General features: G+C 41.4%; 1 protein-coding gene across 1 annotated transcript in view; it reads right to left on the bottom strand.

Annotated features, from left to right (window-relative positions):
- ank2b (ankyrin 2b, neuronal) overlaps positions 1 to 26,954 on the bottom strand; it is a gene marked incomplete at its 5' end in the record, with an annotated part of 73,811 nt that extends 46,857 nt beyond the window's left edge. The window contains 16 exons of the mRNA XM_083992671.1: positions 465 to 662; positions 780 to 878; positions 1,164 to 1,262; positions 2,156 to 2,254; positions 2,731 to 2,928; positions 3,771 to 3,869; positions 4,780 to 4,878; positions 7,385 to 7,483; positions 8,139 to 8,147; positions 9,738 to 9,761; positions 13,379 to 13,564; positions 14,748 to 14,846; positions 15,076 to 15,174; positions 17,392 to 17,490; positions 21,574 to 21,675; positions 26,817 to 26,954. Coding sequence (XP_083848797.1) covers positions 465 to 662; positions 780 to 878; positions 1,164 to 1,262; positions 2,156 to 2,254; positions 2,731 to 2,928; positions 3,771 to 3,869; positions 4,780 to 4,878; positions 7,385 to 7,483; positions 8,139 to 8,147; positions 9,738 to 9,761; positions 13,379 to 13,564; positions 14,748 to 14,846; positions 15,076 to 15,174; positions 17,392 to 17,490; positions 21,574 to 21,675; positions 26,817 to 26,954 — 1,746 coding nt within the window. The remainder of the gene's footprint in view (positions 1 to 464; positions 663 to 779; positions 879 to 1,163; positions 1,263 to 2,155; positions 2,255 to 2,730; positions 2,929 to 3,770; positions 3,870 to 4,779; positions 4,879 to 7,384; positions 7,484 to 8,138; positions 8,148 to 9,737; positions 9,762 to 13,378; positions 13,565 to 14,747; positions 14,847 to 15,075; positions 15,175 to 17,391; positions 17,491 to 21,573; positions 21,676 to 26,816) is intronic.
- Between the last annotated feature and the right edge of the window lie 551 nt (positions 26,955 to 27,505).

Genomic DNA, 27,505 nt, shown 5'->3' with positions numbered 1-27,505 from the left:
TCATTTATATCTAATTAGCAGCTGTTTCCAGAGGTTGGGGTCAGTGGGAACATTTGAACTCTTTCATTAAAATAATTATTGTCAATGATGTAATCTTTTTAAATCAGTGGTTCTCAAAGTGGGGCCTGGGGACCCCCAGGGGTCCTTAAGGGAGTTCAAGGGGGTCCCCAACCTTTTCTCAAAATGTTACAAAAAATTTTTTCCAGAAATTTCTGGAAATCTTTCCAAAAATTCATGAACCACTGTTTTAAATGGTACTGGTAATTAGTAGCACACATATGTGAGTTCAATATTGATCTCATTAATCAGTCCAAATTTTCAATATTAATTCAGAATTTCCCTCTTTAGTTACTTGGAACTTTAATTACTTACTAAAATTAATACTTTATTTTAATTTTCCTTTGTTCTGTTTCTTCTGTTTTTTCAGATTTGAAGCTGAATATCAACGCTGCTCCTCCACCCACCTTGGTCGCCAGTGAGTGCGAGGCGCCGGCCTCCAGCAGCACCGAGGCCGTCTCCACCTGCCCCTCCCTGGCCGAGATGTGCAGCGGCGTGTAGCCGTTGGTGGTGGCGGCGTCGGGGTGCGCCATGTGCTGCAGCAGCAGCTGGACGATCTCGGTTTTTCCCAGACGGGAGGCGATGTGAAGAGGAGTCTGGTCCTCCTGCACGCAGCCAAGCAGAGGGAGGGTCAGCAACACGTTTATTTATATTCAGGAGAAAAGAAAATAGCAGCTGAGTCTGTTTAGAGGAAATACAGAAGTAGAGAATGAGAGTCTGACCCGAGCTCTGGCGTCCACGATGGCTCCGTTCCTCAGCAGACACCTGACCACCTCCACCTGACCGGCCCGGGCCGCCATGTGCAACGCTGTTTCTCCTCGCTGTGACACACACAACACACATATTCATTTACTCATTTACATAGAGAAACACATCACTTTAATATACTATATAATATTTTTTCCCCCTCATTTAAAAGTGAGTAACGATATAGGAGACAATATTGTGTTAAAGATGTTGTAGATTATAGTGTGTTTTTATACTTTGGTATTTTGTGTGATGCCGTTAGCTACTGCCGTTTTGTAACCCATCTACTGCTGATGACTTGAGTGTCTTTGAAGTGTATGTTTAATGTTTGCCACTACAGCTCGTCTCTCATCACTCACGATGTTGCTGACGTCGGGCGAGGCTCCGTTCTGCAGCAGCAGCAGGACGATGTTCAGGTGACCCATGAAGGCCGCCACGTGGATCGGGGTCAAACCGGACTGGACAGAGGAGAGAGAGGAGAGGACACACACACACAACGCAGTATTGTCAGTCAGTCTTTTTTCTTTTATTCCCAGGAAACAAAATGGCACTTGATGCTCTATTAAAAAAAATCATCATCAATCTCTGAACACTGAACAAGAACAAATTCCTGCTGAGTTTGATTGAGCTTTTTTTAATATATATATATATATATATAAAAAAGTGGAAAAACATGGTGACTAATGCAGAAACATCTGAACCAGCTGTGTCATCCAGCTTTTAATGGTGACATCTTTTAATGTCACACTGCAATTAAAATGAAATAAGAGCCTAGAGGCAGCTTTATTTAACAGACTTGGACTAAGAAGAAGCCATACCTTGAATCAAATTAGACAACACTAGAAACATGTTCTCTATTTGACAATACAGAAACAGCACTTAAACTCTAATTAGACACTGAACGCCTACATTATGCTGTAAATAGAAATCCAAAATAAACAACACTTTGACATTGTTATACTAAATGATCCTCTAATTAGAGTCCTAATAGCAGATCCTTACATGCTATTAGACACCATTATACAAGATCATTGTGAGATTCAAGATCAATTAGACACAAATGAGGCTTCATCTTCGCTAGAAAACTCCTTCGTTTGTGCAACTGTTGCACTCTGATTAAACTTTTACCATCATCACGTAATTGTCAAGTAGTTAAATCATCTAAAAAAAAAGTCACATGTTATCTCTATATGCTACTGTAATGTTAGCATCTGTAGAGCTTCTTGCCACAAAAAGAAACATAAATAAACGTAAATTAAACTGAATTGTATAAGAATAGAGATTTAGGCAAAAGTTAATTTCAATGCATATGCAGCTTTAGGGTGATCAGATGTGTGTGTGTGTGTGTTACCTCGGTGATGGCCTGGATGGAGGCTCCATATTTGACCAGCAGCTCCATCACCTTCACACGGTTCTTCTTGCAGGCGATGTGCAGCGGGGTGAAGCCGTTCTGTCCAGGACAAACACAAACACAGTTACATAAAGGTCGTTGTTGACAGAATCAGATTTAACTTAATGTTTATAATGATGATACGTTAAGATTTTAAAGGGCTGGTTCAACATTTTGGCGAGACAGGAGTTGTTTTTGAGGTAAATTCATGCAAAACCGTTCCAGTCGGGGGCAGTTTTTCGGCAAGCAGTCTCTGTATTTGTAAATGTTCTGTTATTATCTCATAGTGTGGTGAATGTGCAGGTCACAACTTGTCCACCAGAGCGTTTTGGAGTTGTTGGATTGTGTATTTGATGAGTTTGATGAGGGAAACCAAGAAATCCCATTAGCCTCTGTAGCGTAGCTCTGAGCAGCCCGCCGCTCTGCTCCTCCGTTCTAAAAATAGCTTGCACCGACAATTAAAGGTAACAGAGGTAAGAAAAAAACTTTGCCAAAATGTTGAACTATTCCTTTAAAGGTATTGTGTGTCGTCTCACCAGCGCCCGGGCGTTGGGGTTGGCCCTCTTGTCCAGCAGCAGCTTGGTGACTCTGTAGTGGCCGCAGTGCGCCGCCACGTGCAGCGCCGTCAGGTAGTCCAGCGTGACGTCATCGACCGGCGCCTTGTGCTGCAGCAGATGTTTGACGCATTCGACGTGGTCGCCTTGTGCCGCCATGTGGAGCGGAGACAGCCCGTTCTACATGAGACACAGAGGTGATTAAGACATTTAAATAAACCAGTTCAGTGATGTGTTTTCCAATGATTGATACTGAGCTAATATTGATCTGTGTGTGCTGGTCGTGCTATTAGACAACTGTTATATATTGTGTTAAATGTTCAAAACAGATGAAAGGTTTTTTTTTTTTATCTTAACACTGTTGAGTGGAGCTTTTCACACTGAACTCACCCAGATTAGACTGATACAGGTATTTTTAGACTAAAGGCAGAGGAACAGAGCTGTGCAGACTTTGTCTTAAGTGCAATGAAAAAACATTCAACTCATCAATACATTGAAATATCACCTGAGATTATTACACTGATCCTCCAACAGTACGTTGTTGTTGTTGGTTAAAAAGCTTCAAAGTAAACTGAATTTACTGTTTTATACATTTAGAGGTGCATCTCAATTATAATATCATGGAAAAGTCTATTTCCAGTTGTTCAAGTCAAATAGCCCCAACTAAGTGCTGAGTGCATATAGATGGACATACTTTTCAGAAGGCCAGCATTTCCATGTTAAAGATGCATTTTTTTAAAGTCATGAAATGTCATGAAATGTTTCATTCTGTGTGTAATGGATCTCTATAATGTATTAGTTTCACTTTTTGAATTGAATTACTGACATAAATAAGCTTTTCCATGATATTGAGAGGCACCTGTACCTCTATTTCTACTGCTAACTTGATACATAAACAACATGTGTTAGATGTATAGAGATGAAATTGAAGTGTATTTCCCAAAATGTCAGACTGTCTTTTCCTTTACAGTAAATGTGTTTTTAATTGATAAAGTGATAATAAGTGTGAGTCTGTGTGACACCTTGGTCCTGGCCAGTAGAGGGGCTCCTCTCTCCAGCAGCAGCTCCACAGCTGTGTCATGTCCGCTCCGAGCCGCACAGTGGAGGGGAGTGAGACCATCCTACACACACACACACACCACACATTAACACACACATTACATTAGATCAGTAGGTTTAACCCTTTATAGAGAATTCATTTAAATACTTAAATTCACATTTTCAATCCTGGACCAAATCAAGGTCAGTGAAGTTACCACTCTTGGAAGGTAACAGCCTACTGTACTTTTTCCAAGGCGTATATAAATGATATATATAAAATATGGTAATAAAGTTTGATGAATATTTAATAATAGATAAAAATGTGTAAAAAAAAAAAAAAAAGAAAAAAAAAAAGGAATATTTAAAGGGATAGTTCATCATTTTAGCAAATTCGCCCATTGCCATAGGAGAAAGTTCATTACCTTTAATTGTTGGTGCTATTTGCCAAAATGTTGAACTATCCCTTTAAGTATTCAGCTTAAACTTATTCTACTTGCCAAAAACAAGTTACCAAATGTGTTCCCTTTGTCCGATAAAGGGTTAAACGTCAGCCTACAGACCGAAGCTGCTGTAACACAGACAGGTATCAGCGACTGACTGACTGACTGACTGACTGACTGACTGACTGACTGACTGACTGACTGACTGACTGACTGACTGACTGACTGAGGCTGATCCTGGGTCGTTGTTTATGTGGCTCTGAATTAAATACTGCTAATAACACGTGTGTCCAGTCAGAGGTCAGCAGCTCCAGTGTGACACCGAGTGTAATCCACTGATCCAGCAGCAGCAGCAGCAGCAGCAGCCGGTTCACGTTCACATCTGTCGGTGCTAATCGAGATGAAGGGTCACGAGCCGACCTTTTGTTTGTGACGGCGAATGTCAACGGAAGAAACCCTCTATGGGTCTGTGTGTTTCATCGCTAATAATAAATTAATGATGGAGAAATAATGGCTTTCAGGTCAGACCAGAGCAGTACTACTCACTCACCCTTGTTTTAGCATCGATCTGCGAGCCGCGGTCCAGCAACAGACGAACCATGTTAGTGTTGCCGCGCTTGGAGGCCACGTGGAGAGGAGTGATTCCATTCTGCAAACAGGACAGAGATGCAATTATATAATTTAGACACATTAGTCATAAAAAAAATAAAAAACACAAATTAATACTGTAATACTCCCTCTTGGAATATCTACTATTAATATTTTGGACAGCTCTAGGTCAGATGGGATTGGCTCCAGTCTCTCCACGACCCCGTACGGATAAGTGGTATAAACACAGGATGGATTTTGGATTTTGGATTTTTTTTTTTGCTGTTTTCATCTAAATATTGTTCAACAACACTTTCATTTTGTCCAGACCCGACTGACCTCCACATGCTGATCCTCGCTGCCACTTTGGTAATTTAGCTTTAAGGGTCACATTGTCTCAAACCCCTTTTATCCACATGGGATTTTTTAGACTCTCTGCAGCCTCCTTTCCCAGTCACACAAGCAATCTCTAGAGCAGGGGTCATCAACTATATTTGTTGAAGGGCCAGAATCTTTCTCAACAGACACCTCGGGGGCCGGACATTCAAATAGGCCGGGATGAAATTAAATTCACCTTTTTGCCTAATAATTTATTTCTATCTTACCTGTAAGCTCATAATTTTCATTTATACTGGTGTTTGGTATGATATAAAATGAAAAATCTTGACAGCTGGACTTTCAGATACTCCCACATGCTGGAGCTTTACACTGCTGACTTGCCCTGTGATTTTCAGCCTAAATATGAAAGGAGGCTGACAATTGGTTCTGATGATACAAGTCAGTAGTCCTGAGTAGTCAGTAGTGTTTCTCCAATACACATTCTACATCTCGAAGGCGACGTTTTTCCACACAATGACAGAGCTCAGTGGGAAACAGTAGGAGAGACACAGGCCGAGGGGGAACCGGGACAATTGCCCCTCGGGGATAAATAAAGTTTTTTGAATTGAATTGAATTGAACACCGGAGGGAGAAGCAGGTCCGTGCAGCTGTGTGCCACGGACGTGCACAAAAAAAACAACCGAGTGGCATCAAACACGCGCCGCTACCGCATCGTTTTTGGGTTGTGAGCGCGCATGACACTGAATGGGTTTGAGTGCGCAAAAGACGCTACATCTGAACGGCCCGCCCGTGCACACCCAGTTTAACTAAGGCGGCGGACAAACTCACCCAGGCAGCTGGCCTCTGCAGACAGGCAGGGAAAACCCTGCAGTCCAGCAGCTCCCTAAACTTTCTTGCACGGTGCTTTGGGTACCGCGGAGTTTCCTAATCCCAGTGCAGGGACTCACAGGCAGGCACACACAAACACTGCGCGTGTCTCCGTGCCCCAGCGCATTGACTGACAGGCGCACATAACGAGAGACCGAGAAATATAATACTTGTAAACTATTAGAACTCAGTCGCGGGCCGGATTGGAAGGTTCGGCGGGCCGGATTCGGCCCGCGGGCCGCCAGTTGATGATCACTGCTCTAGAGGCTTAGCACAAATGTGTGTGTGTTTGATTTATTTATTTATCCACTTGTTGTGAGTTATTCTTATCCTCCATATTTGCATGGTTAAAAATAGGATGTCTGAATTCATTTTTCTGGATGATGCTGATGATAAAGGAACAAAGTGGAGCGGGCCGGAGGGAAAGGTCCTGAGTGTTTTGGACTGGAGAGAGAAGATGTTTTAGTGTTTGCTCAGACACTCTGTCTACACATGAAGTCTGGCCTTTTTCAGAGCCGTGTGCCTCGGTCACACACTCTTTGCCTCTTTGTTGTGTGTTTGTTGATCCATGAAAAGAGGAGGTCCCACTTGAAGAGGGATTTCTTTGCATGTGTGTATGTATGTGTGTGTGTGAGAGAGAGAGAGAGCTTGTAGCCCTCGAGCCCACAAACAGTGATTAGGCTTAGGGACAAAATGACAACAGCGGGGTGGGTGGGGGCAGAGAGACACGAGGACTTAGACATCAGACTTGCTGACTGTGTGATTCAAAAGCACATCAGCAGATTTGCCCTTAAGCACATTGAAGAAAACTACAGTACAAATCTTCAACAAGGTGATTTAAATTAGTGAAAATTATATCAAAGACCTTCTGATTATGTTTTTAATATAAAACAAGATGTGTGATAAGTAAAATAAGTATAGTAGTATAGAGTATTTCCACCTTGAACTACAGTGAACCAATGAAAAAAAGAAAAAACAGATTCACAGAGGCAGGTTTTCTGACATCACAAACCTAAAGAACCAATCATGTCAACTCTTAGAAATAGGGAGGACGGGTAGCACTTGTGTCGGTAGAGGAAAGTGAGCTATTTATATTTTCTTATGATAACATTAAACATTTACACAGCTAACAGTCATATTTAGCATTACGAAAATAATTAAGTGCGAAGAAACACTTTTACAAAGTTTGAGACAAATTTACGTTATAGAAAACATTTTTACATATCATAAAAACAAATGACATTACCGTAACACATTTACAAGTCCCGAAACAAATTTGGTTGGTAAATTTGTTTCGGGACTTGTAAATACTATCCCTTCAGGGTTAGGAAACACAGCTGTGTGAGTGTGGATTATCGTACCCTTGCGGTGAAGTCGACGGCCGCCCCTCGGTTCAGCAGGAGCGTGGCCACATTGACGTTCCCGTAGTGGGCGGCGATATGCAGAGGGGTGAATCCGCTCTGGAAGACAGACAGGAAAGAGACAGACACACACAGAGAGAAGAGGACAGAGGTCAGAGTTTTCACTTCCTGCCCTTCACACTTTGACCCGTATACCTCTTGACCTCTTGAGTCTTCCCAGCATGCAGCAGTTGCATGAAGCATCACAGGTAAACGAAAAGGTAAACTGAAAACAAGGAAAATGTAAAAGTCACAGAAAAAAACAAATCAACAAACAAACATAAAAAAACTTAGCACCCACACACACGCAAACCCAGAAAACACACTTGTCACGTCATCACCATGCAGAAACAACAATGAAAGAAAACATTTATTTGACCCAAAAAAAAAAAATTTGAAATGAAAACAACCCAAACAAAAGCAGAACAGAGACATACAGTACACGCAGACTGTCGTCCAGATCGACATACAGATGGACAAACAATATTAGCTAACCAAAAAATCAAATGACAGTAAAAAATCATAAGAGTGGCAAATAACAAAGTGGGGGAACATTTCCCATCACCACCACCACCACCACCACCACCACCACAGTGCACTATGTTAACTGTATGTCATAAAAAAGTATTATAAAGAGTTAGCGAATGAGAAATAGATGAGAAAAAAGTTAGAGATTGCAGAGCAGGTTGGAGTAGTTGTGAAATTCTTGCCTTACCTTGCCGTTCTGTAAGTGAGGTCCGATTTAATGTGAAAGAGTTGTTTACAAAAGTGTGAAGAATACAGTGGCTAACGTGATGGTTTCAAACTTTACACAGTCAAAAACTCAGAATGGTGCAAATTAAGGCAGCGTGGATGCAACATGCTAGTCAACGCCAAAACTTTGGCCAGGCAGGTTAATATGTGTATATATATATATTTAAAAACATTATGAGCTTCCTCATGCCATTAGCACTGATTGTAGTAAGTTGTATTCCAAGTCACAAATCTTCTATAGAAATGCATGCACATGATATATTCGTTTAGGAAGCTGTTAAATTTGGGTTACCAATTTCTCAAAAAAAAAAAAAAAAATTCACATACTGTAATAATTCAAATTTGTGTGTGGTAATTATGTACGGAAGAAAAAAATCTGATTTGCATTTTAATGTAATCTTTTAAACATGCACAACTACGGCCAATAAGAAGAATGAAAAAGGAAAATTTCAATTTACTCCAAAGCAAAATACAAATTTTTCAAAATGGCAGACAATGTTCAACCTAAACAGTGAAGTGGGATTGTTTTCTTGGAAATTGGTAAATATCTTGTTTGAGCTCAAATCAAATGAAAATCAAAGGTTGATAATTTTTTCCCCAAAACCCAAAATCCAGAATCCAGTTTATATTTTCAAGATTATGTAGATTGTACATTGTCTGCTAATTTGAAAATGAGACAAAACTTCTTAAATCTTAGATATATAACAATTTTTTGCTTTGGAGAACACTGAAGATTATTTATACAGAAGTATTCATTTTAAAAGGAATACTGGGTTTTATAATTATGAAAATATAAATTTGCATCGTTGAGATTGTAAATATTGAAATTTGAATAAATGTTTTCACTTTTCTTTTGGCAGTGCTGGGATCCCATACTTGAGAAACATTGTATTGTAATATTTGCAGTCTTTTAACCAATGCTGTTTTCAAACTAAGTAGTTTATAATGCATCTCTAAAAGTCATGCAGTAGAACGTGAACAGACAAAATTACAAGACTCATAGACAGTATACATTCAAAGATGCATCAGCCCATTATTCATGAAATTAAAACCTTATGAGAGGAAAATGTAATCATTTAAATAAAATCAATAAACCTTACATCTCAATCAAAGATGTTGTTTAGAGATATTTATAAATGAACTGAGGAATATGGAAAAAAAAAGAAGAAGGAGGAGGTATTTCCAGAGCTGGAAAATAAAAATCAATACAAACTGGAAGGAGAGAATGAAAAACGCAAAACAGACGTAGGATGAATAACAAAAAAAAAAAAAAACTACAGCAGATTGTGCAGTGCCTGAGTGTAGGACACATGGCAGTGGTTTGGCCATTCCTATCAGCCGTGCATGGTGGCTCCTTATTCTACCAAACCAACGGAAAAATTGTGCAGAAAGTGTCAAAATGAACCAAATGATTCTTTATTTTACACCATGCAGTGCTGTGGGAGAGTGAGAGAAATAATAAAATAAAAAAAGAAGTGGAGATGAAGCCAAAAACGACAAAAGGGATGGTGAGGGGCTGTGTAGAGAGAGTCTGTAGAGAGTTAAAGGAGCGTTGGTATACCTCAGTAGTCCTATTGACCATCATCTGTAGCAGGGAGGAAGGAGCGAGGAGGGAAACATCAGTTAAAGTCAGGTGCGTAACTGTACGACCCCATGTGTCGGTAAAGTCAGAGGAAGCAAAAAACGCAAAGTCCGGTAGTAAAACTGGCAAGCGACGTGGCTGGGGTGGATCGCTCCTGATTTTCTTTTTTTTAATGCTGCTAAAAGTTCACACAGAGGTGAGATCTGTCATGTCACAGTGGAAAATGTGCTCTAATGGCCAGGAGAGTCTGGCTCCGACGTCCCACAGAGGGTGAGAGGGTGGAGCTGAGGGAGGAGTGAGAGGCTCCCTCTGGATGGATGCTGCTGAGCTGCTGTAACACATTAGCATTCATCATTCTGTGTGTTATTCTAGTCTTGTACTTGTCGTTCTAACACATTATATATTCTGTCTCGTCTCATCTTCCTGTTTGCTACTTTTGTTTGTTTGTTCTTTTTTTTCTTTTTGTGTTAATTGATGTTGTTTGTTGAAGTTTAGATTACACAGGCACGTATAATTTATGGTAACACATAACATTGGTAACACTTTATAATAAGTACACACTATTAAGCATTAGTTAAGCATTAATAAATACTGAATTCTTAATTTATAATGCATGAATACTCATTAGTATGTAGTTTATAAATAAAGTTAGTGAGTAAAACATTTTTAAGTGTGTTTATAAACTATATACTAATGAGTATTCATATGTTATAAAGGATGAATTCAGTATTTAATTCTTAACTAATGCTTAATAGTGTGTACTTATTATAAAGTGTTACCTAATTTATGTCACATTTTCACTTTCATACACATTTTAATTGCTATACAATTCTTCAGTGCAATTTTGATGCTACTTGCACATGTAATTAGTAGTTGTTTTTTTTAAATACATACTGTTTATATACAGGATGGTATATATTATATGATGAGTGTGGCAATGTACACAATATTATGTGTATTTTATGTTTTACAGACTACACCCACCTTTTAATTTTTTCTTTTTTAAAAATGATTAATGTAAGTGCACACTGTCCCTGAATCTAATCAAATCAAAGCTAAAGGCTAATTATGTGTGTCCACATTTGGTAAGTACCACATATATCAGGAGAAACAATGTTAATGTTCCTGTAGCTGAAGTCATTGTGTTACATTAACTGCTTTTTATAGCAGTTTTAGAATTAGATCGACACTTGGCAACACAATAGTGGTAGTGGAACAAACAGTCTCTACAATGGCAATTCAAAGCTGAAACGCTGCTTGAGCTTCAAACCCACTCTTCACAGAGGCTACATCCATCTGTATTTATAGTCCGTCAGGGCCATGTTTAGCAGGATTATCAAATAACCATGAAAAAGGGGAAAAACTGTGTTCACCTAATTTACTCTTCCAAGTTCAGCTAATTAAAGAATATGTTTACAACCCAAACATGTGGGTGGGTACAGTTTTGTACCAATGGGATTAACAACTTAGACTAGAACTGCTACAAAAACAATGAGTTATAATGAGTTTTTTCTTTCACTTTAAATATCCAAGTTTATTTAACAATAACGATTTAACTCAGAGAGAAAACTCAGCTTCAGTTTTCTATAAGAGCCTTGTTTATTGAGCTGTTATGTAACCAGATGACCGTCTCCAAGGTGTTTGATTAGAGCTCCGCCCTTGTGTGACAGCAGCTTGTGTTGTATATGTGGGCTACATGTGTGACTTTGTGTGTGTGTGTGTGTGTGTGTGTGTGTGTGTGTGTGTGTGTGTGTGTGTGTGTGTGTGTGTGTGTGTGTGTGTGTGTGTGTGTGTGTGTGTGTGTGTGTGTGTGTGCGGCCACTTATAGCCCGTCTCCCATGGGCCTTCCTCATGAGTCATAATGAGCAGAGCTGCAACACAACAGCTGAGTCAAACACTAAATGCATGAATACGAGTTTGATGTGTTTCATATTATGTGCAGAACAGACTGTATCTTTAAATACGCAGCAGCTACTGTAGAGTACGATATCAACGTTTAGCATGTGTGTAGGTGTTCAGGAGTTCGTCAGATTCACTCCAGCCACGTCACTTAGAGCCGCTGTCCGGTATCAGAGGAACAAGTCACAAGGATAAACTTTGGCTGATTGTGAGTTCTAACCGATACCGGATCAATATCAGGTCAAACCCCTCCCATCCCCTTCAAACAACAGTGAAATCAATAAATAACAACCCCCCAGTGTTTGCATGCAGCCTTAGATATCATCACCATTCAACCTGCAGACAGTGGCACAACTCCATGCAGTGGACAGTGCTACACTTAGACACCGGTGCAGCAAGGAGGGGGGAGGAGGAGGAGGAGGAGGAGGAGGAGGAGGAGGAGGGAGGAGGTGATGGGGGAGGAGGAGGGGGTGTGTGTGAGTGGTAGCATTTAAAAGGAGGAGAGGAAGGGAAAAAAAGAAGGAGAGACCCAGTTAGTGGCAGTGACGTGGCAGGCACAGACACACTGAATGAGAGAGAGAGAGAAAAGAGAGAAGAGAGAAAGAGAGAGAGAGAGAGAAGAGAGAGACAAAGACTGATGAAGCACAAACACGTGATCACAGGTTCACAGGTAAATAAAGGTACAGCACCACAACACTGCACTATACACTACTACAGCATACATGTGATTTCTAACAGTAACACCTGCTCTGATTGTTAGGAAAATAAAACACAATAAAAATAAAATGCGTCGGACCGCCGCTATCTGACGGGACCAGTGACGGGAATAACAGAGTTACAAAATAACAGTGTTACTAACTGCGCTACTTTTTTCAGTAACGAGTAATCGAAAAAGTCACTGTTTCCCTCTTTATAATGCTGTTACCGTTACTGACAATAAAATGCGTTATTAGACTCAGATGTCCCGTCACAAAATAATACACCCGTTAAAGTGTAGCTACCTGATATACACATTTTGTTTCAGTCCATCAACTAATCGGAAAAAAGCTGTTTAGTTGGTTAGTACCACATAAACAGGAGGTTAGGGTTATTATGGTTAGGGGTTTGTGGGGGGGTGAGTCCAAGAAATTTGACATATTTGAGCATTTTATAAAAAAAATAAACGCAATACTTACTTTTCCTGGTAATTAGTTACTTTTATAATGCAGTAATTCAGTTACTGACTCCGTTTCTGTTTTGGGGCAAGTAACTAGTAACAATAACTAAGTGCTTTTTAAAAATAACATGCTCAAAACTGGACAGGACTGACCACAGAGGGTCAAAGGTCAGTAATCCAAGTGTAGATTTCAACAATAACACGCTGCATTTCGTCAAAGCAAAGTGATCAAACCACTGAAATCAGAGATTGTAGGATTGTTAATATCATTGTGCTTTATTGACCCGACCGTCCACCCCAGATATCCTCCAACAGGGGGTGTGAGTTTTCTGATTTTTCTTCCTTTTCCTGCCCCTGACTCAAATAAAAAGATTTAAAAATGAAACACAAACTGATTACTCTGTACAAGATGCTATTTAGCCAAATGCTCTAGCGCCACCTGAACTCCTTCATTCATTAACGTCAGTATGAACACACGGACACAAACGTCACATCAGCTCCACTACATGCCGCTACACTACATCCTCTGAGTGCACACGGAGCCGCGGCGTGTATACAGACGTACTTTGGACTGGACGTCGGCGTTGTGGTCGTTCTGGAGGAGCAGGGCGGCCGACTTGGTGTCGTCCTTGCGGGCGGCGATGTGCAGGGCGGGCAGCCGCACTTTGCCTTTAGTGTCGTTCTCCAGTAAGATAGAGACCACCTGGTTGTGGCCCTGCTGGAGGGCGATGGCCAGAGGGGTGAAGCCGTCCTGGAGAGAGGAGAAGATCCAGAGTTAGAAAGATTTGTTTTTTCAATAAATCCCCAAATGCCTGACCCATTTGAAAGAAATTGAATAGTGCTTATTCAGTAAATGCATCCCAAAATAGTAGCTAATAATGGCAAAATAATTATAGTACAGTACGGGGGAAGAAAGAGAGCGTGATATCGCGATATTTTGCATGACAATATTGTATCGATATACGGATGCCAAATTTCAATCTTTTATTATATAAATTGCAAACGTGAATTTAAGGTTTTGGTACTGTAGTAATAATTGCTTGTTTAGGCCACTAGATAGCGCTGTTGGAGGCATCGGAGAAAGAAATCAGGAAAGCGCCAACTGCGTTTAAATCTAACATATTTTATATTTACTTGTAGTGCAGCAGCATGTTAGCATTCAATGAAGTTGGACTAGTATGAAATGCAAACAGTTCATACATGTTTGCTTATTTTTGCACCATTAAAAATGACTCAAAAGAGATGAACAGGAGTTAATTAGAAAAAAACAGATGTTAACAAAGTTTTCATTTGAAGACATCATTTGCAGGTTGAGAAAAGCTAATAAATCACAATATATATCACAGCATAAATATGGCAATTATACAAGTATATGATATTGTATTGCAGGGCCTCTGGTGATACCCATCTCTATAGTATACGATAGTATAGTATAGTATAGTTTAGTATAGTATAGTAAAGTAGCCTATAGTTTATCCTCGTATAGTATAGTATAGTATAGTAGTGTAATGCTAGACAATGCTAGTGGCTTTTCAACCATGCTAGTGACCGGTGCTGATGGGGAATGAGGTGCAATGATGTGGATGCGAAATGTTGACATTCCCATCAGCCTACTACAGTGTTCAGTACTAATAAATGTTCTGTAAATCAGTGTTTTGATTATTGATCTGTTAGCATTAACAAGTGGCTCGGAGGTAGACTGGGTCATCCACCAATGAGAAGGTCAGTGGTTTGTTCCCCCGGTCCTCCAGTCCCATGTCAAAGTGCCCAAACATGATGGCGAAATTAAGGGGAAGGGGAGGTTTAGGTTTGGTTTGTTTCATCTGAGATACTGATGGTCGAGTGACATTGGGGTTTGATTAATAATCTGCCATTGACAGAGTTTACTGTACATGTGACGACATGACATGGTACAGTCCGAAGCATCCTCTCACCTCTGTAGCGGTGCTCTGGTTGCCTCCGTTCTCCAGGAGGTATCGCACCACATCCAGGTGATTCTCCTGAGCGGCCATGTACAGAGGAGTGAATCCATTCTGCAGCACACAGACAGCAGGTACATCAGGTTAATGGATAAATTACTGCTCATGAAAAACAATCTCAAACACCCACTGATCATCAACAGAAGAGAAATAATAACACAATGAAACCCTCTCTTTCTATTATGATACTGAGTAATCCCAGAGGTGTTATTATCAGTGACTGTGAGGAGGAGGACGACAGCGTTCGACACCTCCAGCTCCAGACCAGCTGAGCCTCACCCACCTGAGACTGAGAGTTGATGTCGGCGCCGCGCTTCACCAGGATCTTCACCACTTCAGCCTGACCAGCGAGGGAGGATATGTGCAGAGCTGTGTTTCCTTTCTGAGATTCAATGAAAACATTAAAAAACAATTAGGAAAAAAAAGAATAATTTTAAACAGTCCAGCTGCAATAATGACTAAATGATTACTGTAATCAATCTTTCACTCATACACAATCTTGGCTGAGATTCCACACATCTCAATGGTTCTCATGCAGATATTTTTTTTTATGGACAAGAATCAGGATCAGTAAACAGCCTACACATGGATTATGATACAGTTCAGTCAAAACATTGCAATATATGTTAATGCTTGTCACATAATTATATTATATAATATTGAATAGGGTAAAAAAAAAAGTCATATTATTGGATTATATCATCAGCCCAACCAAATTACTGTCACTACAAACCTGTACCTCCTTAGAGGAACCATGTGTGTAACTAACAACCAAACTACAGAATTAGTAACTAATTGAACAACTATTAACTATATGACAAAATATCACTACAGGATCCATTCTGGTTATAACTTCAACACCAGTGTAGAAATAAAGCTCAGCTGTTTGTGGACAATGTCTCACTACACAGACTCTTTTTGGAAAAACCCTTTTTTCTAAAAACGATGTGGTTGTGAGTCTCAGTAAAGTCAACACTGGTTAATATCTGTGTTTGTGAGACCCCGGCTCTCTAAATAGAAGAAACATTATCAGGGATTCTTCCTGGATAACATGCATCATCTTGGCTCTACCTGCGGATCCAGCAGGATGATCGTCCTGAACTTCAAAGTAAATCCGCTACAGACCTCTAACAAGGAAAATCCACTTTCTGAAGCGGTCCAGTCAGAGCCTGGACCTTAATCCAGCAGAGATGTTGTACAGTAATGTGGAAACGCTCTGGGAGTCTGTCTGAGCTAAAGCAGCTCTGTGAGGATGCTCAGGCTGGTTTAAGATGAGGTTCAGCCACTTATTAGTCCAAGGGTTCACCTACTTTCTCCCCCAGTTAAGGGGGTCGTTCAGAAATCATGGCACTGTATTTATCTGCTGTAAAACAGAACAGGAAGCTGAGAAGCATTGATTGACTTGTCCTCACCTCATCTCTACCATGTAGTTGGATTTTGGAGCAGCATCAACAGGATTCACTGGATGTTGGCCGCAGGAGTTGGCGTGATCCTCATCGCTCTAGGTTTACTACTCTACTCCACTATCCATATCACTTTCCTGGAGTGCTCTACTTTCCCCTCGGCTGGATTCATAAACAAGAGTTTGTTTATCTGCAGCAGCTTGTTTTTCTCAGTGATGTCAGTCCTAAAGGATGACCATGCTGTATTTCATATTAGAAACACTGACTGTGCTGTTGTAGCCATCTTAAAGCCTTTCAATGCAAATACAACGATCACACGGACTTCAGAACATCTGAACCGGGTGGTCTGCTGGACTGGACTAAGTTAGTAAGGAGACTTAGTGCCTGTCAGGTGTCAGGTGTCAGTGGGCAGTGAGTTCACCCTTCTACGGAAAGTTCAATGGTCACAGAGATGGTTGAAGTGTCATGTATGGATTTTGACCTCATAACCACAACGTGAGAGGGCAGAAAATGTGAAGCTGAGTGATATACAGTATGTTCGTTCCACTGTTGATTTTTGCCCTTATTTCACTTGATCAAATGTAGATTTATTCATAACCTTTATATGACGATATTATTTCTGGATTTTTTTTTTGACATTCTGTCTCTCTCTGTTAAAATTAAAACTTAGCTACCATGAAAACTATAGCCCATTTCGTTTCTTTGTCGAGGGAGCAAACTTACAAAATCAGATGGGGATCAAATAGGCTAGGCTACTTATTTTCCCACCATAGCTTCACTATGCGGTTGACTGAAAAAAGGCAACATCCCTGTATTACACTGTATAAATAAACACTGTGATATAAGTTTGTCCGTCTTGAAGCTGTATAAATGTTTTACACCCTTGATCTGGCAAACAAACAGGGAATGGTTTTGACTGTGCTGACCTATCAAACTGTGTTGATTTAAGGTGCAATCAACTACCACAAGCGCTAGCTAGCTTGCTAAATGACAGTTAGCAAAAGAGCTAGTTAGCTTAAAGAACTTTTTTCCCCCCAAACTCTTCTGCGCCAATTCTTCTACTGGTCTCAACCTAAAACTGTTTATTCGACAGATATCAAAAAGGTTAGCTACTGGTTAGTTTGCCAGGACACATGGGTGAACCTCACCTTTCCCGCCTTTTTGGGACTCGGCCTCGATGACACACTGTGTCTTACCTTTGTGGCTGAATCCACCGGTGCTCCTCGGTCCAGCAGCTCCTGGACCAGGTCCACGTGGCCCTCCTTGGCTGCCAGGTGCAGTGCGTTGAGACCATTCTGGAAAGAGACGAGGTAAGAAGAGGTAAGAAAAGGTTAGGGGCCGAATGACAAAGCATTAAAATACCAGGATCCATGAGGACAGTGAGAGGTTCACCTCCTCCTCTTGGTCCATAACTTTCTGAGCCTGCCTCTCTCCGTCCGTCACCGCTACATGTGACGGCACCAGGGAGGCACAGACTGAAATATCAAAGCTGGCTGTCAAACTTGGCTTCGATGTTGTGCCATGTTATGCTGTTGAGGAGCAGAGCCACTCCGGGCTATGGAGATATTAATAGTGTGAGTGTGTGTTCAAATGTGTGTGTAAAATGAACATCCTCCTGTCAAAATTATTCATTCTAAAATGCTGCAAAAAAAGAAACTCATTTTGAAGAAGGTTTGTAAACTAATGCATGTAAAAGAGGCAATACTGTTGACTAATTAGCATGACAAATGTTTCACTCAGGGTACAGAGTGATATTAGAAGTTTCAAGTTGTAAATCAATCATGACCTCTATGTCTATTTTAGTATCCAGAATGTCCTGTGATTGGTTTACAGAAAGGCGAGGGGCGGGGCTTAGGCTCAGCTAGGAGAGGGTGGATAAATCAAAAACTGCAACCCAAAAATGGAAGCATGTTTTTTGGGTAATGTCTTTGTTTTTGTAATATCAGTGACATATTGGCTTGTTTCCTGCCACCAAGGGGTGAAAACAATATTTGACATCTTATTGGGTTTTTAGTGTGGTTAAATCTCTGTATTGCTTTTTTTTGTATAGAAACAGAAGAAGAAAACTAATAGGCTATTGAACACTTCATCTGCGGACCATAGAGGGTTATATGATTAGAATAAGGATGAGCCACATATCTTCCTGAATACATTTCAACTTACATTAACTCATCCATTTTAGACAGCTTTTCTCTCAATTCATTAGAATTGATATGATCTCTTGATTTCCAATGCCTTTACACAATTTCTGCTTCCTTTTGTCAAGGCAAGTCTGACCCAGGGACATGCTTTTGTGGGCAGACTAACTTCCCTCTGCAAAATACCCAATGTGCACAGAGTTGGTTCCAAACTGAATCTCCTCGTCTAAGTTTCCAACTTGATTGCCGACGCCTACAGACAACACTTCAGACATCTACAGACAACTCCTCCGAAAATAGTCGTACAAAATCTCAATCAGGTCTTACAGCAGCATTATTCCTGCTCTCGGTGCAGCTTTAATAGCACAATGAAAAAGATCTGACAGCCACACAAAGCACTGCTCCATTCGCAGCCTCCCCCTTTTTCCTTCATGCCTTTGAGGAGCTGAGGGGATGAAATGTTGGGTTAGTTGCCCCCCTACCCCCCCACTTTCCTCCTCCAAGTGACCCATCACTGATTCAATAACCTTTCAGCCGTCCAAACATCAGGCTGAAGCTTAAAAAGAGCCACTGAGTCGATAAGTAATTTCCTCTGTGACTGCCAGACTCACCCTCGTTGCGCAGCCCCCTGACGCTGTGGTCCCACGGGACCCCTAGGGTTCCTACGGAGGCGCCCTGTGGGATCCCAAAGAGACTCAATGCTTGTCCTAGAATCATCTGACTGTGCTTAAGTTCTCGTTACCCCGAGGCATACCATAGATGGCAGGAGACATCTGTCCGACAGCGGAGCAGAGTCCGTATTCCTGCTGTATTTGGATCAGTCGACCAGTTCGTGCACCTCTCTGCTTTCAGTTGGCCTTGTATCAGCCAACACTGGATTTCAAACAGTAGATCAAAGAACAGTAAAGTGAGCTCTTTATTGTGTTTACTCGAGGTGCTCTGGGGTTTGGCTTTTTATTTTGCCTGGAAAAGTAGGAAACGTTTTTTTTTCAGCATCAAATAGTGTTGGTGTTTTGTGCAACAGTGGCTTTTCCCCTCTGTTGGACCACAGTTGACCAATCAGTCATTTCATAGCAGGATGTACTGTAGGCCAGCGGGGCATCTAGCAATCATCTCTGAACCTAAAAAGTAGAGATATACTTTACTGAAAAGCAGGTGAATAAAATCTAGGTTGCCTATGGAACAAGATGGGGAAACAAATTCAAACCCTCATTCCCTGGTGTGTTGGACACAGTCAGTTCTTCATCTCACGACTCACAACAAGCTTCAAACAGCTTGTTTGAAGTAGCACCTGTCACTGTTCTCCCATAAAACGCCAGACAACTATTTTTCAGCCGTGACTATCAGACGGCCGAGATGAACGAGTTCCTGTCGTTTGTCCCCGAGGACGACGACGACGACGACAGAGAAGTCTGATGAGGAATATTCTCTCTTTGTGGTCAGGGAGGAGTTACTGAAGCATCATAAATTAACTGCATGTTGACTCACAATGCCAAGCCAATGGATGCTGAGTGCAGGAACCTTTGTTTTCATACTGTTTTAATATGGAACAAAAGCAAACGTCCTCTTCCAACAATCCTCAGGGCCCTATTTATCTAACTACCCCCCCTCCGCTCACCTTCAGGAAACCACTGACCTCTTTCAAACACAATGAAAGTAAAAAGTAAGGAGTCCTTCCAAAGAATCACTCCTTAAAGCTAGTGGGAAACAGGAAAGTCCCCTCGGTACCAAAAACCATTTACTCCTCACCAGTCGGACCAGTAACTTGTACTCCATCACTGTAATGGGGTCCCACGGGCGTCCCATGAACCTGAAGGTGCCCTCAAAGTCAAACATCAACTACTCTTCAACCACCAGGGTGACATCACTCTGTACAGTAACATGTATGTGATTCATCTTGGCGATTGGTCGAGCCAACCTTTAACGTGCCCTCATCAACTTTGATTATCACCATTGATCACAGCAGTATGGAGTCAACTGCAGAGCTGATTAATGAACGTGCCATTTACTGGACGATATCATTAAACACATTCATGGACACATAACTTTTATTAATGTAGCAGAGAGAATTTGACTCCTCCCATTGATCATTCTGTAGCTAAGGGATATTATTTGTTCAGAGCACTGACCATCTTACTTTACGATTACTTTGTGTTTGTTGAGGAATTTGTATTCTCCTCAATGAGTGAATGAATTGTATTTGAATTTCAAACATGTAAAAACTTTATGGCAACAGGCAGCATGTACCCAGGAGAACAGCTGGCTATGAGGAATATTCATTAACTGCGCTATCACTGTTACACTGCATGCCCTTTAGATCAATCCATGAAGCCAATCATTGCTGAGAGCTTAAGTTTCCAATTTGTTTCAAGAATGGTTTTCAACTCAGCAAGTGAATTGTTATTCATTTCTTTTTTTTAACATTGGACAGAAGATCTCAATTTACTTGCCAGCTCATGAAAAAAACATTATTCAATTATTATTCATTCAGCCGTGATGTTTTAAAATCCTGAGGAGTCCATGATCAAGAAATAAAAGTGTGGAAACTTTAACTGAGTGCACTCAAACTGCAGGGACTGGCCGTGATATTGATGAATCCAAAGTGAAATAATAACACAGTATTGAAGTATTGGGGGAAAAAAGAGCGTTGAAGACTCCTGCTCTACGTGATGCCTGACATTCCTGACTTAAACCGCCTTTTTTGCCGCCTCATTGCCTTTCAAAACTTTGTTCAAAATCTGCCGTCAATAGGACACAGAGACACAAAGCTTGAGAGAGAGAGACACGTGGAAACACAACAGCCCAAAATATCTTCAGGGACCCAGGTGATCACAGCCCATCAGATGATAACAAAACACAACAAAAAAGTCTCCAACAGCGCAGCGCCAACAGCCAGCCAATGTTAGATTTCCAGTCCATGTTGTTGACTGTTGTTTACCGCGGCAGCTCATTACGACTGCTGCCAGCGCAGGAATGTTTTGGTCCTATCATCTTCCACTGGCCCTCTTCATCCATGACTGGAATGCTAATGGGCTTAGAGGAGACAAGATAATGATTCAGCCTAAATAAAGAAACTCTCACTGGTCAAACAATCTCCGACAGGAACGTAGAGCTGTTTACCTGGGATCATAACACTTAGATCAAAATACAGTCTACCATTTTTTGTGAATATATATGTTTACAACCCTAGTACTGAGTGTGCAGAGGTGTACTGTAGTGTAAGATGCATTAGTCTCTTACCTGATTGCAGGTGCTTATGTCCACTCCGCCTTTTAGATATTCCAAAACCTTGTCGATGTTTCCTGCCCTCGCTGCTCGCAGGAAACTGGTGTTACTGTCCGACTATAAGAGACACAGAGAGGAGACACATTTAAAAAAAAAAAAAAAAAAAGTAACCCACATGACACTCAAATTTGGCTGTCAAACAGATAATTGTTTTAACTGAGTATTTCACTGTTTGGCTTAATGATTTCACTTCTGTTAAATAAGACGTGCTTTTTTGCGGTGTCCCCCAAGGATCCATCCTGGGACCTTTTTGGTTTAATCAAGATTGGTTATATCATCAGCAAACACAAAACGACAGCCCTATGTAGTTGATACACAATTTATCCTGATGAAATGACAACTTTTGATTCACTTTTCAACTTGAATTTGAAAGTTGAAATGTCTCATCGGAACCTTTCATGGTGTTTCTCCTTTGGGGATAAAGTCACATCTAATTCAATAGCTTTGTGGGTTAAGTCATTATTTTACATAGTTTTCTAGTCTTTTGTCACTCTTCTCTAACAGATCAAAGTCAGATGCAGTACACACGCTAATGAAACCAACATTCATGAATTCAGAGAAAACTGGTTTCTTAAAGGTCTTAAATATAATAGACAGCAAAGCATTATATGCATATAGATTCTCCTCAGAGGAAAACAATGTACGGTATATGTCCATGCCGTGGTTTGGGGGAAGGACATGTCCCCTCTCTGTTTTACTTGGATGCTGAGTGAGCTGCAGTTGGAAACAGACCAGGACTGTAAGGAAGCAGAATGATTCAGCATTTTCCTCTTGGTGCCTTCACTAAAGCTAAATCCTGGCTCTCACACACAACTCGTTCAAAGCTCGGTGTGCTCTGCTGCTCCTGTGGAAAAACACTGTGTGGTGCTTCTTTTTTACTGCATTCAAACTGCGTTACTCCTTCCACAGCGAGGTCAGAGGTCAAGTCCTGAAATACTGCAGCAGCACACTGGAAGTGATGGGGACCGTGTTTGTTTTGGAGTGGCCTCTCTCTCTCTCTGTCAAGGTCATTGTCATCAGAAAGCTATATATCAGCCATAAAACTTTTCTCCAAAGCCTGAAGGAACAAAACACATGTGTTGTTGAATGAGCACTGATGTGAAGGTGAAGGAGACGTATTGATTATGAGATTATGTCACAGTCTGACACGGTGTCCACCTGCCCTCCCTGTCTCAGATCAGAGAAGAGGATGCAGCACTGATGATGTATGAAATGAGCAGTGACACTGCAGCACTGATGTCTACCTCCAACACACACACACACTATAGTATATACACGTCGCTGTGGTCTGATGTTTGTGGCCGACCTGCAGTAAACTGCTCTCTGGCTGCTGCAGAGAACTGCACTGCATCATTCACATTCACGTTCGCAGCTACTGGAGCTTTTCAGCTTTGCAGCACAGATACAATCACCTCGAAGGACGACCCTGCACGGCTCAAGACTGGTTTAAACAAAGTCCAGAAGTTTGGAGGTTCACATTGAAAGAAAGATACCGACTCACAGCAGCGCAGTAGGAAGGTACGACACACACAACATCACGAGTTGATGTGGGTCAAGTGTCAGAAAACAACATTGTTAGACTTCCTCCAAATGACAGCTCGAATGAATCAATCTGAGACCAGACACTTTTCACATACAACACCTATTTCACATGATTTCACATACAATATATTGTCTTATCATTACAGTGCATATGGTTAATGTAAAGGCAGCATTTCACAGTGTAATAGTTCTTATGGCTGAACTGAGGATAACCCTCAACGTCCTTGGGGGGGTTCCTGAAGTTCCCATAGTGAGGATTTATTTTAATAATTCAACCCATAAGCAACAAAATATAGAATTTTTTTGTTTACTGGCTTGGACACTCAGTAATAACACAGCTTGAAGCAAAAATGTGTCAGTTCGATGTGAAAAATTGTGGCATATTATGGTATAATTGTGGTTTATTTGTCTATATCTACCAATTCAAACCTAGACTCTTTGGAATAAAAGATTTTTTCAACCTATTATTTAGGCTTTTTTTTTTTTTTAGCCTATTGTTCATATCTTCTCAGAACTTAATTGATCAATCTCTTCCATATATATCACTGTGAAAATGAAACCACAATTAACCTTTATAATAGGAAAATAAAAAGAGGAATGTCTGAAAACAAAGTGTTTCCAACGTTATGGGCACCGTGCATATCACTATATTGTATATATGGTATATAAAGTATAATGTCATCTCTCTAGCATATTTAATATTGTTCCACGCTGTCTTCCTACCTCTTAGCTTCATATGTTGGTACAGAGATAGCATTGTTTTCCAGCAGCACAGAACAAAGCAGCCATTAGCACAATCAAGCCTGTCTGATTATACTTTAACATTCCCCTCCGAGCTGCCGAGTCACATTATGCAAGACCCTGCCCTAATCATCTCCCGGTGACTGGCAGGTTGCTATAGTGACACTAGGACCAACACGACTCCGAGACAAGCGAGGCCTTTCAATCAGGGAAACGCCTCGCTATCGGAGAGAAAGGAGGAATTGTGGGTGCCGGCTTCCTACAGAAATTGTTTCATAACTCTTTGGAGTATAAGGAGCTTAGTCAGTTTGTCGCTCTCTTTGATGGGGAAATGTTTGCAACGTGCTCCGAGAGGCTTAAAGTTACATGAAGGTCGTGTTTGGGTGAGTCAGGAAGGAAACGGTCGCAGAGACACAGTCAATCATGACGGTATAGTTACATTTCCACTTAGCCATGTGAATCTCATCACATATAAAAATATATAATCATAGTATGTGCCGCCTCTTTACCAACCTGTTCCTGCTTATGTTCCTGTAAGACCTATTAAAACCTGCCAAGTGTGACAACACACGGTGCAGCATGGCACAGGGATGCATTAATAATGCAAAACCATCCCAGAATCCATCCCTGACACACACACACACACACACACACACACACACACACACACACACACACACACACACACACACACACACACACACACACACACACACACACACACACACACACACACACACACACCGGAGATAGAGAGAGACCGGAGCTCAGACTGGGTATATGATGTACTGGAAACAGTAAAGATCAAACTACAGTGCTCACTTCTACATAGGGAACGGTTCGGTTTCAGTCATTTCACCATGGCAACTGCTGCCAGCACACATGCCGCAAGACAAAAGACTTCAAGGTCCCACGACTGACCTTTTCTGGAGCTTTCATGAGCATCTCTGCAGCATTTAATAATAATACTGTAATAATAAGCAACCAAAAATAATCCTGAGTAAAGGTCAACGGAGGCCAAGAGATGCAGTTGAAAGTCGTAGAAAAAGTTAGTCAAACAAATAAAAAAAAGCTTGTTTCATCAAATTATTGCCTCCAGGGATATGGATGTTAACGCTGCTTCCCATGACATTACATTAACTGCATTCACTTTAGTTGTCTTAGCAAGCCACAAAGTCACATGTGTAAACCTGTATGGGCACTGACCAACACAGTAACACAGATACTGTCAGACACACTCTGCAATGTCCTTCAGCAGCAACACATAGGACACATACAGCAAGCATGTGTTTATCAGTTTATCTACTACATTTTATCAATGCATGGTCCTATGCCTTGTGCATAAGTTCCAAATGTGTTTTATTGATGTATAGCTAATGTTTGTGTTGATTGAATGTTTTTTTTCCATACTGTGAAGCACTTTGTGTACGCATACTATGATGGGTGCTATATACCGTAAATAAGGTTTTACTTAGTTATCAGCAGAATAAAGACAGATTGATCTATTTTTGTGCATGTCTATGGATCAGACACTGGTATTGTAGTAAACCCTGGTAAATAATAAACATAGCTACTAATAACAACAAATACAGGATCTGTATTCTTAAAGCATCTCATCTTATCACTAAGAGTTAGGAGCTACTTTCAGCCTACAGATGTTTTGTGAATACAGGCCCTGACTTTATTCTTTTCTCACTATTTTGAAGGGACCTGATAAGAGCTATAACTGATCAAACTCAAACGATAAACAAGACCACCGTTAAAAGCTGTCTGGCCATGTGAAGCCCTTTGAGGCAAACTGTTTGTAAAAACGGGATATACAAATATAATTGCCTAGCCTTGCCTTGCCTTACCAGTCAGTGGTGGTTTGGTGGTCCTGAGATCCCTTTTCCCATAACCCTCAACACAAGCTGTGACTGGTCTTTACTTCATCACTAATGGGGATTCACTGATGATTCACTGATGATTCACCACGTTACTCAGATCTGAGGACATCAAGGGGGGGACCCTTTGCCTGGTACTGTACTTGATTCACCCCTCTACATGTCCAAAACCTGCAGGTCTACAGCACATTGTTTCCTCTGCCTTTGCCAATGGTTCGGTAGCAATTGGGGCAACACCCACAAGAGTCAGGAAAAGTATTGTTTGGTTATTGAGAAGACACCTTAAGTGTTCAGAGAAAGTTAAAATATATCTATTAGTTTCAATTCTAGAGTTGTTTCTGGATGAAACAAGTTCCAGTATCAGGAGGAGGAAGGGCCGACAACTGTCACAAAAAAACCTCAGTAAATCCAAGAGACAACCTGAATATCCTCATCCTACTGACATACTGTATATTTTTATGCTCCTGCAGGAAAGACGAGACCTGAGGACTCGGCTCCAGACTTAAAGGAGTGATATGAATTCCTGGAGCTGCACGGCGCAGGAGTCATTACACCGCCCTTCAAATTAGACACAAGAGTCCACATGCTCCTGTGCAAAGGCACTTCAGTGACAAAAATGTCACACCAGCCTTTAAAGGGAGAGGAGAGGGAGCAACACTCCTGTCCTATCGCACACAGAAACACACACACTCTGACAGTACAAACCCTCAACACCATGGGGGAGTTTGTTTATACCTGTTATCACACACTGCAAGGTACAAATCTGCAAGTTGTAGCAGTGAAAACAGAAAGCAGAGGTAGGCACTGCAACAGGAAACACTACAAAGTGCTCGCCGGCTTATCAGTGACAGCTACAAAGAGTCCTTTCATCAAGACTGTGACCAAAATAAAAATAACTTAAGAGGCACAAGAACAAGACTTCAACATTTTTGGCTTTAAAGATCTTCTTATCTGTAGAAAATCTCCTAAAATACCCCAAACCGAGCGGCTCTGAACCGTCCCAGTTACCTGAGCCTGTGCCCCGTCTCTTACCAGCACCAGTGAAGGCTCCTCGGGGAAATGCTCCACGCAGTAATAGTCCAGTGAGAGGTTCTGGTCCAGGTTGGAGAGGCTCCCCGCCGGCCTCAGGCCTTTGTCCGAGCCGCACACCTTACACGCCGCGTTGCCCATGAGCGGAGGCGTTCAAGTCCATCCCATCAAGGAGGAGGTAAAGGAATCTAAACGAGCATTTAATGAGTCTGGTAATCCCACTCCCTGCTTCTCCTACCCCTCCCCCCCTTAAAAAAAAAAAAAAAAAAACCTTACAGGCTACCATCCAAGGGGGAGTCGGGGTGGGGGGTGGCAGGAGGGGGGTCGACACCCTGAGTCCAGATCCAACCACCTCACTCTTCTCTCTGTGGATCAGAAGCTCCTGTTGCTGTTGCTCCACTGGACTGGACTTGGTCCTGTTTCAGTGCTGCCTCCTCTTCCTCGTAGCTAATCCCAACTCCCTGATCATTGACTAACATCCACACACACCCCCCACCCTTCACCCTGACCCACCCCACCACCACCCTCCACCCTCCACCACCACCACCACCTCCCGTCCTGGCTATTTTTACACCCACCAGCCTAGCTATGCATGTAGCGAGAGGGTAGAGAGGGTGGTCGGCTCGGGGGCAGCGGGCCAAAACAGAAAGGGGGGGAGGGGTCAGCACAGATATTAAGAGTGGACTGATATG

Source organism: Trachurus trachurus (genome assembly GCF_905171665.1).
Source record: "Trachurus trachurus genome assembly, chromosome: 18".
Lineage (NCBI taxonomy): Eukaryota > Metazoa > Chordata > Actinopteri > Carangiformes > Carangidae > Trachurus > Trachurus trachurus.
Note: the sequence above shows the minus strand (reverse complement) of the source record. Positions and strands in the feature narration are given on the sequence as shown.